The sequence below is a fragment of the Lathamus discolor genome, chromosome 6 (genome assembly GCF_037157495.1).
Source record: "Lathamus discolor isolate bLatDis1 chromosome 6, bLatDis1.hap1, whole genome shotgun sequence".
NCBI lineage: Eukaryota > Metazoa > Chordata > Aves > Psittaciformes > Psittacidae > Lathamus > Lathamus discolor.
This window is the reverse complement of record NC_088889.1, coordinates 15,917,743-15,936,969: the sequence shown is the minus strand read 5'-3', so window position 1 is coordinate 15,936,969 and position 19,227 is coordinate 15,917,743. Positions and strand designations below refer to the sequence as shown.

At 44.3% G+C, this 19,227-nt stretch overlaps 1 protein-coding gene across 3 annotated transcripts; it reads right to left on the bottom strand.

Annotated features, from left to right (window-relative positions):
• Positions 1-1,297: 1,297 nt before the first annotated feature.
• Positions 1,298-14,389, bottom strand: MAPK1IP1L (mitogen-activated protein kinase 1 interacting protein 1 like). 3 transcript variants are annotated; one of them, XM_065685311.1, is made up of 5 exons: positions 14,284-14,389; positions 8,095-8,157; positions 6,427-6,454; positions 5,206-5,895; positions 1,298-4,754 (listed from the first exon to the last, which is right to left on the bottom strand). In XM_065685311.1, the coding sequence occupies exons 3-5, from the start codon at positions 6,448-6,450 to the stop codon at positions 4,743-4,745; spliced, it is 726 nt and encodes a 241-aa protein (XP_065541383.1). In that variant the 5' UTR covers positions 6,451-6,454; positions 8,095-8,157; positions 14,284-14,389; the 3' UTR covers positions 1,298-4,742. The 3 variants fall into 3 exon arrangements, with proteins under 3 accessions (XP_065541383.1, XP_065541381.1, XP_065541384.1); XM_065685309.1 differs by lacking the exon at positions 8,095-8,157; XM_065685312.1 differs by lacking the exons at positions 8,095-8,157; positions 14,284-14,389 and adding an exon at positions 13,922-14,177.
• Positions 14,390-19,227: the final 4,838 nt, after the last annotated feature.

Below are 19,227 nucleotides of genomic sequence, written 5' to 3'. Positions count from 1 at the left end.
ATTGGAATTTTGTGTTTAACTTCAGACATAGGAAAACCACTATTAAGAAAAATATGTATGAGAAGTTTCATCCTTACATAGATGCCCAAAGGCTTTTACTTAGCAGAGGTGAAGGACATTTTCATACTGATGTCTCACCTTTTGGACAGTGTGGAGGCAGTTTTGGCACTGGCTGGTCAGTGAATCAATGCCTGTGCACAGAAATGGCTCAGAACTCACCTGGAGCTAAGCGCCTGCCTTCACAATGGTAGACAAGAACTAACATATCTGGCACAGTATATCTAACTATGCACATAGTCACCACCTTGCAAGACCCCTGGCATAGCTTTTCAAAACTAACTACCCCCCTAAGAATTATGTAGATAATTATTGCTTGGCATATCGCCTCCCAAAAACTCCATTACAGATTTGTGGGTCTGCAAGGCAGTCAGCAACTAACATAACTGGATCAACATTCCCATGTCTTCATCTCTACCAATGCAGAAAAGGTGCAAGGAGTAATTCATTCAAGGAATCCAGAGGAGAACACAGTCCCACAGCCAAAAGTTAAGATAAAACACTGGCCACATGTACTGTTCTAGTAACAGATGTAAGAATTATATTCAGTGCACAGTCTAAGAGGAGCTTGTTTTCTAACCTTAAAGTGGATTAATATTATTTCCATTCTTTACTGCTTACTACTGCCATTTTTACCTTCCTGAAAGAGTGAAGATGTGAGTAAAGGCAGCCCAGTGTGAACTGTTCTGCAAGCCGAGATATATGAAGAACATAAATGTAACAATGAGTGATGCTCAGACTTTGTAGTTCACCTTGCTGCCAAGCCCTGGAGTTTCTCATAGTTATCCACTCTATCTCACTGAACTGCTTGTAAGAGAATGAAAACATTGGTTTGTGGGTAACTCACCACATCCAAATGTGTCAGTCTAGCACTGGAATTGTTCAGAGCCAGGAAAAAAACACACACCACACTCTTCACAGGTGAAAAACAAGTCCCATTCCTCCTCTAGAGGAAGCAAAATCAGGTGGGGTTTTTTTCTCCTTCATTAGCAAGGCAGTTTGTGAACAGGCAACACCTGAGACTGACATGCTCCAAGATAACAATGGTCACATCCACATTTAATATGCCAGCATAGGCTGCAAAAATCACAAAAGGAAGAGGAAAAACACTCACAGAAGTCAAGTCATTCTGATTTTATATTCAGTCTTTGCAAATCAAGGATGTCCTATTTTCACTATTCAAGGCAAAAGTCTACACAGGCATGTCAAAAGCAGTAAGTGAAAAACAGTAAACACAACAGTCTTGAAAATACGTTTAATGTCTAATCTTATACAAAAGTGACAGCATTTTCAAAAAAATATCAAATCCTGTATTTATAGCTTCTCACTATCATACAGCAATATTTGTTTCATCTAAAGAAAATACAGCAGCAGGTGATAATCTATACTTTAAAGATGTGATTGCTTATATTTCATACTGTAAACAAATGCAGTATGTCAATCTCAAAGCACAAGTCAAAACGAACTTCTCAGCAATTTAACTCAAATGAGGCATAAAAATGTACAAATTCCATTGCAAAAGCTTCAGGCCAGAAGTTGCTCACACTTGACATAACATGTGATAAAGTTACTACACGGTATATAGTGACAACTTGAGTTTTTACACAATAGATTAACAGGTATACCCTTTTCACTGCTATGCAAAGAACTTTGCTCACAAAAACAAAGGGGTTATGAAACAGTTTCCATGACCTCAAGAAATACGAATATACATTGAAAAACATCCCATATATACTGAATTTTAGCCTAAGTGTTCCAGTACTAAATCCTGCCTATTTCAGGAAGAACCTAGAAGTCTAGTTACTTTTACAAATCCCCTTTCCAAAAAATCATTACTTGCTACGTTCGCTTTATCCTTTCCTACCTCTTCCCATTCCCTGCAAAGACATCCAGCCAGTGCAATTCTGAACTGGAGTGCTGCTACTGCATGACCCATTCATTTGGAATAAATGTTTTGTTATTATATTGATTTATTATCTAAGGCTGCAGGTATCAAAAAAAGCACTTGAGCAAATATAGTCAATGTTCTCTTATGTTAATTTTAAATTAGTCTTGCCAAGATCTAAGCCAAGTCTGTTTGGGGGCAACTGAGGCTTATTTAAGGTTAGTGAAGACTTGCACTTTCGGCTCCTATTTCTAGAGTTACAGATGCTAAGTTTTAAGCTGAAACATTAAGTTTGTTGTTCAGCTCCAATATTGTCTTTCTAGAACAAAAAATACACATACCTTTTCTATTAGCTTCCGTAACTTCAGATTAAAACAGCACCAGCTAACTGCTTTCTTCTGCAAAAATGTTGCAGGACTTCGCCATAAAGGGATGCCATCCAGCTGGACCTTGACACGCTTGAGAGGTGCACCAATGCCATCCTTATGAAGTTCAAAGTCAAGTGCAAGGTCCTATACCTGGGTCAGGGCAATACCAGGTACAGCTACACATTGGGCAGAGAAGTGATTCAGAACAGCCTTAAGGAAGACTTGGAGGTGGTGTTGACTGATGAGAAACTAAACATGACCCAGCAGAGTGCACTCGCAGCCCAGAAACCAACCATACCCAGGGCTGCACCAAAAGAAGCGTGACCAGCAGGTCAAGGGAAGTGATCCTGCCCCTCTGCTCTGCTCTCGTGAGACCTCACTCGAGTATTGTGTGCAGTTCTGGTGTCCTCAACATAAGAAGGACATGGAACTGCTACAGCAAGTCCAGAGGAGAGTCACAAGGATGATCAGGGGACTGCAGCACCTCCCGTATGAAGACAGGCTGAGGAAGTTGGGGCTGTTCAGCCTGGAGAAAGCTGCTTTGAGACCTCACAGGAGCCTTCCAGTATCTGAAGGGGGCCTATAGGGATGCTGGGGAGGGACTGTATTGATAGAACAAGGGGTAACGGGTTTAAACTTAAACAGGGGAGATTTAGGGTAGATATAACTCTGCGTGTGGTGAGGCACTGGAACAGGCTGCCATGGAAGCTGTGAATGCTACATCCCTGGCAGCGTTCAAGGCCAGGCTGGACAGAACTCTGAGAAAACTGGTCCAGTGGGAGGTGTCCCAGTCCATGGCAGGGGGTTGGAACTAGATGATCTTAAGGTCCTTTCCAACCCAAACCAATCTATGATTCTATAAAGGCTAAACTACAAACAAGCATCACCACCAGGTCACCCCATTTGTTTTTAAGAAGTCCATCACACACATGCAGGAAGCCACAATAAGGTACTGGAAGAGAATCACCTCACTTTCACAGTTCCATGATACAAAGACTCCCTAATGAGATACTATATTAAGCAAAATTTGTTCCTAATTCTACCTACAAAGGCTAAAGTTAGGATATCCCCAGCTGGGGATAAAACAAACCATCCATGGTCAGAGTCTAGGCTATGAAGTACCACAAAGAGTGCCAGAACTCCTCACTGACACATGGCTCCGTGTCTTGGTAACACTAAACTAGCATTGCAGCAAGCCCCTTGCATGCGCTTTGCACAGATATGGCAAGAATATGAAAACCGACTGCAGTGCCCCTTCAGAGGGGGAAGACAGCTATGCAGCAGTGCACAGGCTTCTAGACATTCAATTACTCCTAAGTTACACTTACTCAGTGAGGTATGCAGACACCTTAGCTGAGAACAGAGGACTTCTCCCCGTTACAACACCCAGGGAAACTCCAATGAGACTTCCTCCTTCTCAACTGTGGCAATAAGGATCTTTGTAGCTGATGGAACTAAATGCCATGCCAAAAATGGCTGGGAAGGGAATTGTCAGACTGGGATTTTTTTTGATCTTTTATGCTCAAGTTCAGTTTCCAGGGACTCTTGAAAAAGTCTGCTGAGTTTACACCACGCAACAGCAAAGTCAAATTTGAAATGACTAGAACCCAGGTTAGAAATAGGGAAGTACCTTACCTAAGTGGGAATCAGTTTCTCTTTACATAGACCAAGCCAAACTTCCAACCACCACAGAATGAGAACTGGCAAAATGATGTCCTCATTTGCATGCATAAAACTCACATTTGTTGATTCAAAGTTAACTGCACATCCAGGTTATTTAATTCGCACATAAATGCCTGTTTGTGAACACGAACAGTGTGCTGACAGGTCAGACCAAGTATTTCAAATGTGTATCTTCTCCTCCATAGTCCCAGACTGAGCAATAAGGTTCGAGTATATACAAAATGCTGAGAAAACCTTCAAGTTCCCATGCTCTGTCTCTTTAGTCTGAATGACTGTAGCATGTTGAAAAATTAGATTTCTTGACTAAAATCTTGAAACACTTTTTGTTGACATTTTAGAACAACCTGAAAATAGACAAAATATGACTATCCATCCATTCAGTGACCAGCACAAGTCTGGCAACAAGACTTAAAGCATTCATGGAAATTTAATAATTAACTTTTAAGTCCTTGGGCCTGATTCCTTGTAATTCTTACTTGGCAGCTCCCATTTTTCCAAGGAATACTTGCTAATATAAGATCCACAGATGTTTTATTTCTGCTCTTTGTAATTCACTTTATTAAACCAAACCATATACCAGCATATGAGCAAAGAAGATTTATGCAAACTGCTCCTTCATACCTCAAATGCACATACAAGAGGCAAGTATTCTTCACAGCCCCCAACATTACTGAAACAAAAACTGTAAAAATCTCTGTAAGTAGTGGATGAAGGTGGAATACTACAGTATTTTGTTGCCCAGAATGTATTCAACGGTAAGGCTGCAAGAGACAATAATTCATGGTCAATACAGGCTTTTCATAAAGTAGTTAATTCAATTACAAAAATTCTTAATTAAAACTTAATTCACCCTTATAAGATTTCATTCCCTCTGTATGTGCTCTAGAAGCAATCTCTCTAGACCACAGAGACTATTTTCTCCTTCAGAATTTATTACAAGGCTACCTACCTTTTTTTTGCCTTTCAGAGAAGGCTTTCCAAGTAGTGGCAGACCACTGTAATGCAATGCTTAGACACACCCCAAGTTGATGTAATTTCACCATTCTAGGATATTTAGTTAAGCATTTAAGAAGCTGGCTACTATTCCACTGACTACAGAAGGCAGAAGTGCTGAAATTCCTAACCTGCACTAACAGATGTTATGCTACTGAATTTCTACACTTAAAAGTATAACAGTTCTAGAGTAATTCAAGACCAAAACGAAATACTCACATGGGGACCACTAGGCATTGATGGAGCACCAGCAGGACCAGATGGCACTTGAAAAGGATTAGGGGGCGTAGGATACAGTCCTGGAGCTGGATATAATCCTGTGGGTGGAGGAAATGGACCTGGCGGTGAAGGTCCCCATGTTCCAGGTGGGACCGTACCCCATGGTACTGTTGGCGCGGCCCCTGGAGTCTGGGTAGGAGCGGAATATGGCCCTGGGGGTGGATATGGCATGCTAGGTGCAGGATACTGCCCTCCTATTGTTGGTCCCCATGCTCCAGAGGGCATGGATCCCCATGGCCCAACAGGAGCAGGAGGTGCAGCTGGCTCTGTTGGACCACCATAAGGTCTTGGAAGCTCTGGAAAGGGCATATTTGGTGGAGGATATTGCCCTGGTGGGACAGGACCTGGCACAGTTGGGGGTGGATATGGACCACCAGGAGGAGGAGGAAATGGAGCAGGCGGTCCAGGGGGCATTGAAGGATACATTCCTGTTGGTGGAGGTCCAAATGGCATAGTGGAAGCGGACGTATTTGGTGGCAGTCCAGTTGGCGCCATAGGGGGAGCGCTTGGGTTGTTCCAGGGATTTGAAGCTGGCCAACCCTGTGGTGGCTGACCAGGTTGCTGACCAGGTTTTGTACTGCTCACTTTGGAGGTTTTAGCAGGAGACTGATCTGGTAAAGCATCTGCCAGCTAAAAAACAAAGCATCAGTGAAAATGTAAAATGTCTACTGGACTTACTAGTTACACACATAGTGGGTGAATGTCTGCATGTTTCACCTGTCAAACGGGAAGAGCTCTTTGCTGCTGCACAGAGATGATTACATCTATTTTTGTGCACCTTCTATCATTAAGGAAATAGAGGCATTCCCACATGCTGCAGTTAGCAAACCAATGGTAGAAAGTGACCAACCACACAGAGCAATAAGCAATTTTGCACAAATCCAAAAGGATTTCTATAGATTGCCATTATAACTATTCAGACACTATAAAGCGCAACTCCTTTGTTAATACCATAGTAGAAAAGAACCCACGAAGTCCCCAGCAGCTTCATGTGTTTAATCCACAGACTGCTACATCTGCCCAAAAGGAAAACACCACAGCTGCAGTACAGAGGAAATAACCTGTCAACTCTAAGCTCCCTTTCTTCTTGAGAAAGTATGTCAACTTTTAGAATGAAGTAACCAACTGGCTGATCTTCAGGAAAGAAAAACTGCTACTTACCGAAAAATCATCAGTTCCAGACATTTTTCTGAAAATTAAGGTAAGATAAAAGTTAAAATTGTTGAAAACAATAAAGTATTTCAAGCAAGAATTAGAGACAAACTCTACATTTGTATCATTTAAACCACAGTAAGTGTTGAACTGAGAGCACCTCTTAGCAGTGGCTTTGTTTAAATGACTGGCCCATAGAGATGTGTGCTACCCTAATACTTCCCTCTTGATAAAATTCTCATGAAAAGGCAAGTCTTCAGCCTCTACCTGTCTCATGTCAGACAGGAATGACACAATGTAAATGGGTCACATTACACTAAGAAAAATTATTTAAAGTATTTATACCAAGCAGGAAGCCTACCCAGACAGCAATGCCTGGCAAGTATTCAAACTCTTCTCTAAACTGGGACTCAGAAAAGGTAAGGAAGGCTGCTGCAGGTAAGTTAATGCTTCTAAAACAAAACATGATTAAATCCCCACACAGATCCTGTTGCTAGAAATAAAGAATATAGTTTGCTGCTGCTTTATCCTCCATTTCAGAACACACCAAAGATAGTGGATGCTCTTATTTATATTCACTGTTTCCAGCAAAACTGAACATAGACATAGCAAAGATGTCATTAATGCACACCTGACTTTACAAGAAACACTGAAAATAGGGACCAATGAGTCAGGTGCTGTCTTTCCATGATGGCAACCACTACACTTAAGAGCTTTTCCAGAGCTTCATGTCAATGAACACTGACTGGCTTTGGCAATCTTCATTAACCATATGAAAGGGCAGCTGAAGGTATATTCAGTTTGACTGACAAGAAATACTGACTGAAGGTGAAGGACTGTCAAAAGGATGACCAGGAGCAGGTGAAATAGGTGTACATGTCCTAGTGCGGCCATAAGGTTTTAGGGGAGAGTGTAGGAGACAGAGAGGAATCTAAGAGAAGGAAAAATACTAAACAAAGAGTGCAAATACTACTGCCAAGCAGATCCCCACATAAATCTTTGTTTTTCCTTCTTGATAGCAAAGACCTTTTAACACAGAGATTGGTCTCAGGGATGGAGGTTTGTGCAGATAGCCTGTGACAAATGGGTTTATGAGCTCCATTAGATTATAAATTACATAATGCAAATAATGCACATATAAACTAGTCTTCTCTGAAACTGTTTTGTAAGTTTAGTGCTATCGGCACAATTTCCTAATCTTAGGACAGTAGAGAATCAGAACAAGGGCCCATTTAGCTCAGCATCCCATTTTATCTTCAGCAATGACTAGTAGGGAAGAACAAGAACAGGGATGACACCCCAATACTACAATGATGCCAAACTCAGACACTCCCAAAGTTGAAGGCAATTGCTATAAAATAACAACCCTCAGATAATTTATTTTCCACCAACACATCTAGTTTCCCTGCTTGCAGCTACAACATCCATTGGCAAAGAAGTCCACAGAGTTGCTATTTGTTACACAAAAAGGCACCTTCTTTTTTGTTCTATACCTGGATCTTACTAGTTTCAGATGTTGCTCTTCCACTCTTGCAGCTGAGGAATCCGTAAGTCTATTCTTACCCACCCTGCTCATGCTGATGATTATTCTACAGATTTTTACCATTTTCTTTCAGCTGTTCCTTCTCCGAGGCTGAGCTCTTTTTCAGTGACCCTCAAACAGCAGCTATTCCATACCTTTGATTATTCTGACTGTGTCTTTTTGAGTCTTTTCCAATTCTTCTGTATTTTTTGAGATGACTGACAAGAAAGAATAAGAGAGAATTCAAGATGTGGGATAACCACTGTTTTATACAGTTTCATAATTATGCTCTGGTTTGTCTCCTGTTCTCTTCCTAATGCTTCTTACTGTTTCATCTGCTTTTCGATTGCTACAGAACTTACACTTTAGTAGCTGCCTTTCATTCCTTGGTGTTAAGAGTCACCCCATTATGTTATATATGAAATTATATGCACCACTCTATATTTATCTACTCTACATTACCTCAGATTTAATCGACACTGAACTGTATCTGCCATTTTATTACCTATTACCTAATCCTAACTTTTCTGAATGGCTTTGCATCAATAAGACACTGCTCATCTTATTTCTCAAGTTATTTATGACTACACTGAGCAACCCAGACTCCTGTGGAAACACACTGAACTTCTCAAGATACACCTTATAGTTTAAATAAACCTTTTAAGAAATACAAATAATAGGGTTACAGAATGGTCAGAGTTGGAAAGGACCTTAAAGACCACCCAGTTCCAACCCCCTGCCACATGCAGGGACACCTTCCACTAGACCAGGTTGCTCCAAGCCTTGTCCAGCCCGGCCTTGAACACTGCCAGGGATGGGGCAGCCACAGCTTCTCTGAAAACCTTTGCCAGTGCCTTATAGTGAATAACTTCTCCCTAATATCTAATCTAAACCTCCCCCCTCTGTTAGTTTAAAGCCATTCCCCCTTGTCCTATCTCTACAGGCCCTTGTCAGAAGCCCCTCTTCAGTCAGCCCCCTTAGGCACTGGAAGCTGTTCTAAAGTCTCCCTGGAGGCTTCTCTTTTTGAGGCTGAACAAGCCCAGCTCTCTCAGCCTGTCTCCACAGCAGAAGTGCTCCAGCCCCAGAACATCCTCATGGCTTCCTCTGGACTTGCTCCATCAGGTCCATATCCTCCTTATGTTGGGGGCCCCAGAGATGGATGCAGTACTGCAGGTGGGGTCTCACAGGAACTGAGTAGATGCGGGAAAAATCACCTCCTTCGAACTGCTGGTCATGCTGCTTTTGATGCAGCCTTACACTTGGCCTTGTTGAACTTAACAAGGTTCACACAGGCTCACCTCTGCAGCCTGTCCAGGTGCCATTGAATGCCATTCCTTCCCTCTACTGTGTCAACTGCACCACACAGCTTGTTGTTGTTGACAAACTTGCTGAGGGTACATTTGATCCCACTGTGCCTGACAAAGACATTAAACAGCACTGACTCCAGTAGCAACCTCTAAGGAACACCACTCATCACTGGTCTCCACCTGGACATCAAGCTGTTGACCAAAAGTCTTTAGAGTGTGACTACCCAGTAACTCTTTATTCACCAACTGGTCCACCCACCAAATCCATGCAAGCACAAACATTTGAATCTTTGTATCAGATGAGATACTCATTGATTTGAACCATGTATTTGTTTCAAGTTGAGAAACAAACAGCCGGAAAGTGGTTTCTATTCCTGTTTTTAACAGCTCAGCCATTCGAGAGATATCTACCAGAAAAAGCAGAATTTCTCTTCAACGGATACCTCTTATGTTAAGAGTTCATTAGTTTTTGCAATGAATCATGTTCAGTAATAATCAGAAGTTGACATGTGCTTCTTAGTGTCACTGTTTTTCAATTTACCTGTACAGACACAGAAGCTATTTAATCTAACCCACAACATACAGTAACTTTTTTTTTTACATAAGTGCACATGTAAATGTATTCATAAGCAAAACAAAAAACCCCAAACAGGTTAGCAACACCAAATAAGACCAAAGAATCAGCCTTTCTTTAGGCAGATGAAGAGATGGGGTAAGACCCCCTGAAACACAGACCTACAAGACAGTGAAAAAAGCCAAGAGAAGAAGTTGGAATATATGCAACAAGGAAGAGAAGGGAGAAAGGAAACAGGCCTAAAGCAAAACTCAGAAGAAAATCCCATGATCTTTCACAAAAGTGACAGGGAGTAGTAAATTCAAGTCAAAGCAGTGGATGAACGCAGCTGAAACAGGCCTGCTCACAAAATACCAACAAATATTCCCAATATTTGTCAGCAGATAATTTCCAAGTATTTGTGCCATAAAAATTAAGGCAACAATTCTGCTGCATGACTTATGGAAAAAAAAATCTTAGTTAAGCATATCTTATAATGAGATTTAGTGGCTTTTTTACTTTGGCAAGCAGACAAGAGCAACATTTGTTGGCAACATTTGGCATAACTGAGTCAATGCCAAGCATGTCAAGGATCCTCTTGCAGACAGGATGGCTTACTTCACGGACAGTTTTTAAACATACATTTAGTCTGGGTGCTGCCGCCTTAGTTTAACAAAACAACCCTGAAATTACCATTAGACATATTCAGACAACATATGAAGTAATTTGTACTTAAATCTAGAATATATATTCTAGTTGTTCAACACTAGTATAAGGAATTTCAGTCAAAACCTTAAGGAAATATAAATTATATTGGGAAGTCTTGCCCAAGGCATTCACATGCTCACAAATTAGAGCCACTGTCAGACAGAAGACCTCCAAGTAACTCAGTTTTAAAGTCCCCAGCTGGTCACGTGTGGGCTCAAGATTTTAGAAAAATGCACTGAACTGTGCCTTGACTAGAATTTTAGACTCAGTAAACAAATGGATCCCCATTTCCTGCTGAAGCCTTCTAAGAGCAGCACTGCACAAGCACTGATACAAGCAGAGAAGAGTCGATGTCACAGACATCTGTTTTGACACACTTAAACACTACTTCTAATTACTCTTTCCTGGAGTTGGGGGATGAAAGAGTGACTGGAAGAAGGAGGATTCAGGAGTCTAAGTATTTTGGCAGGGTACAGAAAGACTACAGAACTGGCAGCACTCAAACTGAAGTCCGGCTAGCATCCACTGTGCTCTAAGATAAGATTTCCTTTGTACTCTGAATCCACGGCCTCCAGAAACATCCCTTCTTTCCAGAAGCACAGAGCCTGCCAGCTCCTTGCCAGCTCTGGATTGCTGGTCAGGGCACTGCTGCTCAGCCCCCTTTGAAACACGTATGGCCAGAAGTACAGAACTAAAGCAATGGAGAGAGCAAGATGAAAGACATCTGCCAGAAAAAAAAAAGGCATCTAAGAGCAGAATCTCTCTCATCCTTTATCCTGAAGAGTAATGAGAAGACATGAAGGCCCCCCACTGCACCTACCCAGAAATCACACACAGCAGATTCTTCAGACGACAGTCCAAGGCCTCCTGGATGCCCATGAGTTGCTCCCAAAAATTAACAGCAGGTAGGTGAGAAAAGCAAGCCTGCTGGCTCCACACCACAGGCTGGAAAAAGGTTGGGAAGCACTCCTCACACAGAGTGGCAGGCTAGTTCTACCAACAGCGTTCAAGAGCAACTGGTAGTTTTCAGAAAGGTCTGTGAAAAGCCCATTTCTGGAAGTGTGGTGCTATGTGTGGCATGCTAAATCTGTCCTACTGAACAGCTTCTACAACAAAATAACTCCACAGTGGATTTTTAAGCTCTAAACACTCTTTGATCACATCCAGCCCAACTGAAACTGATCGATGTAGCAGCATTTTTTTCCCCCATGCTCTTGCCTTTCTTGGCTTCTACCCATCATTAGTCCTTAGAGACCCTTGTTAAAAGAGCTGTCCAAAACACTTTCTTTTACTCAAGCTATCTAAAACCAAGCATCAGCCACTTTCATTTTTGAGTTGTATGACATTTTTCCAACAGTTGATGTGCCAGATTTAGTTCCTGTCTCCAAGATCATCTTTCAAACACTGAAAAATGCTTTCTAGATGCAACAGGCTTTGCTGCATTTCCACTGGGTGGCATGGCTCTATCAGCAAAGAGGTTCTTTTGTCACTCTAACATGACTAATACCTACCAGTATAACCTCATCTACAACAAGATTTCTGCCCACATAAATACAACTACCCAACATAGCTGTACAGATAAAATGGAAGAGAGACCAAATCTTTGACAGCTTCTAAATGTTTTCTAAAATATGTAAATTTCTGCAGCTTCTACCTTCCAGCTTCAAGCATCAACATTTTATCGCTGCCTTTCTCTATCCTTAAAGCCTTCCCAGCAGCTGCACTGATGCACTTAGGTACCTACATGCAATCATTTCATCTGACCTGCATGTTTATTTCTTGGGAGAATAAAGGCAATTGGTAAAGATACTGAAGAGGAAAAAAAACCCAAACCAAAAGTTGCATCATTAGTATCTGTGTGAGATTTGATGATCTTCCTGCTGCTTCCTACGTCTGTTTTGACTGACAAAAAGGACAGAAGTCAGATTTTTAGTTGTCAGATTTTTCAGGACAGATTCAATTAAAACTGGCAACCAAAATGTTGCATTTGCTATAAATTATCAACTGCCAGAAAAAAAAAGAAGTCTTCAGAATAGAGGTCTTTTCAGTTTCCAAGACCTATAATATACAAAGCCATAAGGAATAGTAATCTGTTCCAGTTTTCTACTCATGACAGGCCATTCAGTTTCACAGCTGCCTCCCCACCAAGACTAGACCTAATCCCTTCAGATGGTCACCACATCACAAGCAGATGGCTCCAAACCGGGCAGACATGCATCACTTTTAAGTCAGTTTGTTCAAGGGCCAGCTGTGATAGAAAATCCATGCAGAACACATAGTCTCTACTCCTGTCCATACCATCCTATTCTGTGGACCTTGCAAAAGATATATTGGTGCAGCAGCAGCTCAGAATAATTAAAGTTTATCTTCTACAGTTGCCTTTATAATTCCTTGAGAGCTATGGAACCTATTCTCATTGTGTTACCCTCAATTTTAAAAGTGTGCTTTATTTCTCATTTATAGCTTTAGCTTCTAATTATCAATTCTTCTGAAGTCTGCCTGAACTAGCTAGAAAAGTAATTTAAAGAACACCTGTGTCCTCCTCCTACAGTAACTTTGTACTCAGGAATTATCAGCTCAGTTATTTGTATTTGTTCTTGATGAAATAAGCATACTGACCCCAAGGGTGAGGGACTATGAAACAACTTCACTGCAGCGCTTTTAGCGTGTTGCCCTCCCCCACAATGAAAAGATCAAAGCTGCGTCTCATATTTGAGTTCTAGCCTCAACAGTGACTAACCAAACCACACACCTTTCTGCTCCTTAATGGAAGCTCTTTTCCAGGGTAACTGTTTTTCAGGACAAAAATCTCTCTTTATGGATAAAGCTGACACCTTCCACATCTTGATTTGGCGCTGGTAGAATGAACTCAAGTTTTAAGAATATGGTAAGTGCTGCCTAGGACTGGCCTGATATTTACCACAAGTTTTGCAGCAGCCACTGGTCTTCACAGGTCCGGCATGGGGGGAGTTTTATTTAACAAAAATAAAATAAAAACTACCTTTGTTCTTACATCCACTGACGATAAGGTTGAACAGCATCAGATCAACAAAGTTTTCCATGGAATTCACCCAGAAACAGCTCTCTCTCAGACACAAAACCTGTCAGATAATTAGTTATCTCTCAAGGTAATGTGCCCATTGTACCACACAGTGCTAGCTTTCCCATTAAGGCAGCAACCTTAAGTGTATTAACAGTTGATAAAATGGACTCTATAAGATAAACTATTAAAAACTCACTTGCCTGAGACCCGTTTAGTGAAGAGTTTTTAAGTTAAAAACTCACTTAAAATCCGATCCACGCTCTTTTATAGATTACGACCATAAAAATGAGCCGACAAGATATTTTACCCAGTCAGGACCGTTACGGCTCCAACCTTTACACAGAGTAAACCAGGATCCGCTATAAACGAACCTCCTTTGCTCTGCAGCCGCCAGCGGAGGCCGCCCCAGGTAACGGAAAGCGGCAGTAGTCGTCAGGCGACCACCGGTACCTCGGGGCGATCCGCCCGCCCCAAGCGGCGGGTCCCCAGGAGGGGAAGACCGGCTTCCAGCACTCACTCGGGGCCGGCGGCCCCCGGCCCCACACCTCCAGCCCAGCAGGGCTAGGAGGGGCAGCGGCAGCTCCCCAGCCGCCCCTCCTGGGAGCGGGAAGAGCCAGCTGCGGCCCGGCGGCCGCCGAGGTGTGGGATGAACCCCCTCCCTTCCCGCTCCTCCCTCCCGGTGTGGCCCCTCTGTCCCTGCCGCCGGGGCGGGGCCGGCCCGGGCAGGGGGTACCTGTGCGGGCGGAGCGCGGCGCGGCGCGGCGCGGCTCAGGCCAGGAGCGATGCAGCAGGCGGCGGCCCGCAGCACCACCACCGCCACCCCGACGCCCAGGCGGAAGCGGAACTACGTAACACGCCCCACCTCCCCAGCGCCCGGAAGGTCACCCGCTTGGCCCCGCCCTCCCTCGAGCAGCGCCGTAGCCCCCGCCCACACCGCGGCGGGCACGTGACCGCGGCTCCCCCTCCTGCCCCCTCCTCCACGAGCTGTCACGTGGTGCTCTCCAGGCGCCGGCAGGAGCCGCCTGGCGGTGGCTTGGGGCTGGGGCAGCGGCGGCGGTGGGGCCTGGGGTCCCGGCTGCCGGCCGGCGCGGAGCCGCAGCGCCCAGGGCGCGGGGGCTGCGGTGGTTCCGCATGGAGCCGGGAAGGCCCCAGCGAGACCTTAGCGCAGCTTCCAGTGCCTGAAGGGGCTGGCAAGAAAGGGGAGGGGGGCTTTGGACAAGGGCCTGTAGGGATAGACAAGGGGGATGGCTTTAACCTGACAGAGGGGAGGTACAGATCAGATATGAGGGAGAAGTTACTCACTATGGGGCCCTGGCACAGGGTGCCCAGAGAAGCTGTGGCTGCCCCATCCCTGGCAGTGTTCAAGGCCAGGCTGGACAGGGCTTGGAGCAACCTGGTCCAGTGGAAGGTGTCCCAACCGGTGGCAGGGGGTTGGAAGTGGATGAGCTTTAAGGTCACTTCCAACCCAAACCGTTCTGTGATTCTCTATGAAATTTCATTTAAAGTTACCCAGACTCTGCAGTTGTCACACTTGCGACCTAAAGGACAGACAAGCATGCCTGAAAACTTGGAGGTTTTCTCACAAGAGAGCACAACCTCTGACCCTGTATCTTCGTATCCTCAGACCCTTGCAGTAAGGAGGACTGAATGCATCACATAGCTTCCCTGCCCTGCCCCTCCAAGCTATGGCACTAACCCTGCAAGAATTCGTGTGCACAGATAATTCCATTAAACTCAGCAGAAACGCGGGCATGGGCAATGCCAAGAACATGCTGTTCGTGTCCCATGCGCTGCCACCCTTCCCCTCACCAGCGCACATCTTTTTCTATTTTTCACAGTCATTATTGGGACATTTCTGAAGCAACTGGGGAAAACCAGCAGCAGGAGCAGGGTCCAGGCACTGGGGTAGCTGCAACAGTTGTGAAACCACAGTATTTTTACTGATTTATTTGCATAAATCATTACTACCAAAACTAAACTGACGTTTGCTACAGACCCAGTCCCAGGGTGGCATGGTAAATTTGTTAATATGCTCCCCTCCAAATTCAATTAAATGCCTTGGAAAATTTAGTCTGGCTGCACAGTTCATAGTGGACTTGCTGAAGTTTGTCCAGAGGAGGTGAAGATCCTCAGGGGGCTGGAGCACCTCTGCTGTGAAGAATGGAGAGAGCTGGGCTGGTTCAGCCTGGAGAAGAGAAGGATCTGGGGAGACCTTAGGGCAGCTTCCAGTGCCTGAAGGGTCTGACAACAAAGCTAGAGAGGGGCTTTTTACAAGGGCCTGTAGGGATGGGACAATGGGGATGGCTTTAAACTGACAGAGGGGAGATTGAAATTAGATATGAGGAAGAAGCTCTTCCCTGTGAGGGTGCTGAGGCACTGGCAGAGGTTGCCCAGAGAAGCTGTGGCTGCCCCATCCCTGGCAGTGTTCAAGGCCAGGCTGGACAAGGCTTGGAGCAACCTGGTCCAGCGGAAGGTGTCCCTACCCATGGCAGGGGGTTGGAACTGGATGAGCTTTAAGGTCCCTTCCAATTCAAACCATTCTGTGATTCTTTCACAATTGCTTTTTTGAGTACAGCCATCACTTGGAGGGACTTCTTGTAGAAACAGCACTTCTAGCATGGCACCTTCCTCCTGCTGCATGCCAGGCACAGCGGTTCAGCTCACCTTCGCTTTTCCACACTCACATGGGCCCCACCGTGGGCCCATGCAGTCCACTGTTGCCTGGACTGCAACAGTGATATCAGGAGCCCCCAGAGCATGACTTTTGTTCCTGAACAATCTGGTAGGTAAAACCTTAATTAATGAGCAAACACATGGCCAACAACAGTGATGATCTATGTCATCTACCTGGACTTGTGCAAAGCATTCGACACTGTCCCACATGACATCCTTGTCTCTAAGTTGGAGAGACATCAGTTTGATAGGTGGTTTAGTGTGAGGTGTCCCTGCCCATGGCAGGGGGGCTGGAACTAGATGATCTTAAAGTCCTTTCCAACCCTGACTATTCTATGATTCTATGATATCTCAAGTATACTCAAGTATCAAATTGGGACTGCAATAGCACTTTCAATCAATATCCATACCAGCCAACCTCACCAACCTCCATGTTAGGATCACCGAATGTGTAATAAATGCACACACCCCCCTTTCTGAAAAAGCAGAAAGAATGGTGAATTTTTGTACAAATATTTATTTTTATGCAGAGCTTTCCCCTCCTTCAGGCAAATGCAGCTCTCCATCTGTTGTGTTTATATATATGCTGAAGGCTTTAAAAAGAGCTGCAGGTGCAACTTTACATAATGTGGGTGCAATTGGTCCATCTTAGTGCCAGGAGTAGGACTTGGGCCTAACACTGAGCCCTGGCCACATCCTATTGCAAGACATTACTTTGCACTCAGAATTATGTAATGGAAAAAATGTTGGGATGAAATTGCAAATTTAGAGCCTGCTTGCAGCTGTTAAGGAAGAGAATGGAAGCTGAGTGAAGGAAATTTGGCTCCCAATTAGTAAGAGGCATTATTTTCCATGCCTCCATTGTAGGACCTGCTATGGTATTATTTAAATGATTCAGAGAGGCTGTTTGGTATAATGTGAGGGCAGTTCTTTATTACAGGTCCATGTTGGTGTGTGTTGCCTGTGCTGTTGCCTGTACGTCACAAGTGTAGGTTGCTTTGTTTTTTCTTCAGCATCATATAAATATTTGGGTTGGAAAGAAACTCTGGCATAACCTCCTCAAAACAGGGCTGGCTTTGAACCTTGTCTGCTTGAGTTTCCAGTGTTGCCAAAGTCAGAGATTGCACAACCTCCCTGGACGTTCAGCCCAATCCCTAAGTACAGGCACTGTGAATACTACCACTGTTCCTTGCCTCTTGTCAGACTTTCTCTTGCTGCGACTCGTAACTGTTCCTGATTGTCCTTTTGCCACATGCCTGTGCAAAGCATCTGCCTGCTTTGTAACACCCCTTTGCGTGGCTGGAGGCTGCATTAAGGTGCCTCCTACATTCTCTCCTAGCTCAAAAATACAATTTCCACTGCCTCTTTTCCTATATCATATGCTCTCACCAGCCAGTCATGTCAGAGGCCCCTCTCTGAACGCCCTCTAGTTTGTCAGCCGCTCTCTTATCTTTCAGTGTCAAAATTGGGCATAATTCATAGAATGAAAGAATGATTTGGGTTGGAAAGGATCTTAAAGGTCATTCAGTTCCAAATCCCCTGCCACAGGCAGGGACACCTTCCACTAGACCAGGTTGCTCCAAGCCCCGTCCAACCTGACCTGAAACACTGCCAGGGATGGGGCAGCCACAGCTTCTCTGGGCAACCTGTGCCAGTGCCTCAGCACCCTCATAGGGAAGAACTTCTAACTAATATCTGATCTAAATCTCCCCTCTGTCAGTTTAAAGCCATTCCCCTTTGAACTGTCCCTACAGGCCCTTGTAAGAAGCCGCTCTCGAGCTTTGTTGTCAGCCCCTTTAGGTACTGGAAGCTGCTTTAACGTCTCCCTGGAGCCTTCTCATGCCCCAGAGCTGGGTGCAGTGAGGTCGGGTCTCACAAGAGAGGAGCAGAGGGGAAAATCCCCTCCCTCAACCTGTTGCTCGCACTTCTTTCAATGCAACCCAGGATACGGTTGGTTTCTGGGCTGCGAGTGCACATTGCTGGCTCATGTTGAACTTCTCATCAACCAACACCCCCAAGTCCTTCTCCTCAGGGCTGCGTTTAATCCAGTCTCTGCTCAGCCTGTATTTGTGTGGGAATGTGCTGGGAATTGCCCCAACCCATGTTCAGGACCTTGTACTTGGCCTTGTTGAACTTCATGAGGTTGGCACTATCCCACCTTTCCAGCCTGCCCAGGTCCCTCTGGATCCCATCCCTTCCCTCCAGCGTGTTGCCCATACTACACATTTGGTGTCATTGGCAAACTTGCTGAGGGTGCGCTTGATCCCACTTGCCTGCCTTAGTCTTTACTTTGGGGTAACAGACCAACGAACAATAGTTAAATTGTCCAATTTAGTACTTTTCACGGTCAGGAACACAGATCATGAAATGTGGCAAGCATCAGAGTCAGGAAACTATCACACCCAGAGGGCTGTGAATGCCACAAAGCAATAAATCCAGAGGAACAATAACAGTATCTTTTTTGTCCCTTCTGCTTTTACATCAGCTCATCAGAAGAAGGAACGGAGGTGCAGTGGAGGCATCCCTTTTCCATCCAGCCCTGAAGTAAAAGGATTAGGTTTTATTTCTTTTTAATGAGTTTCAGACTGCGGACTGTAACGTCAGTTTTCATTAAGGAAACGCTGGTGTCTGACAGTGAGATGTAAGATACTAGGCTTCAGTTACAGTGTTGATTCTTCCTGGGAGATGTCACTCAGCTTTTATATTCATGCTTCACTGTGTGCTGTGAACATCATGCACTCTGAAGAATTAGCTGAGCCACCCTGAAGCTAGATTTTAAAGGATACCAGATGGTATGTTCAATGCATGTGGTAAGCTTTTATATGCTTTTCCCCTATGGCCAGTCATTGACTGATCATTTATTTCAAAACCCCCATAAAATAAATCACTCTGGAAGTGATGCTGTCTCTAGTTAATAAGTGCTCTTTCTCAAAGCAGGGGCTTGTTGCCATGAAGATAAAATCATAAAACTGGTTCAAAGTGCATTGGGATGGCAAATGCACCC

Coding starts and splice junctions, on each gene's coding strand:
- MAPK1IP1L (XM_065685311.1), bottom strand. CDS start 6,450: ATGTCTGGAACTGATGATTTTTCG. Junction 5,896..6,426: donor CTGGAACTGATGATTTTTCG/GTAAGTAGCAGT, acceptor TTTGTTTTTTAG/CTGGCAGATGCTTTACCAGA.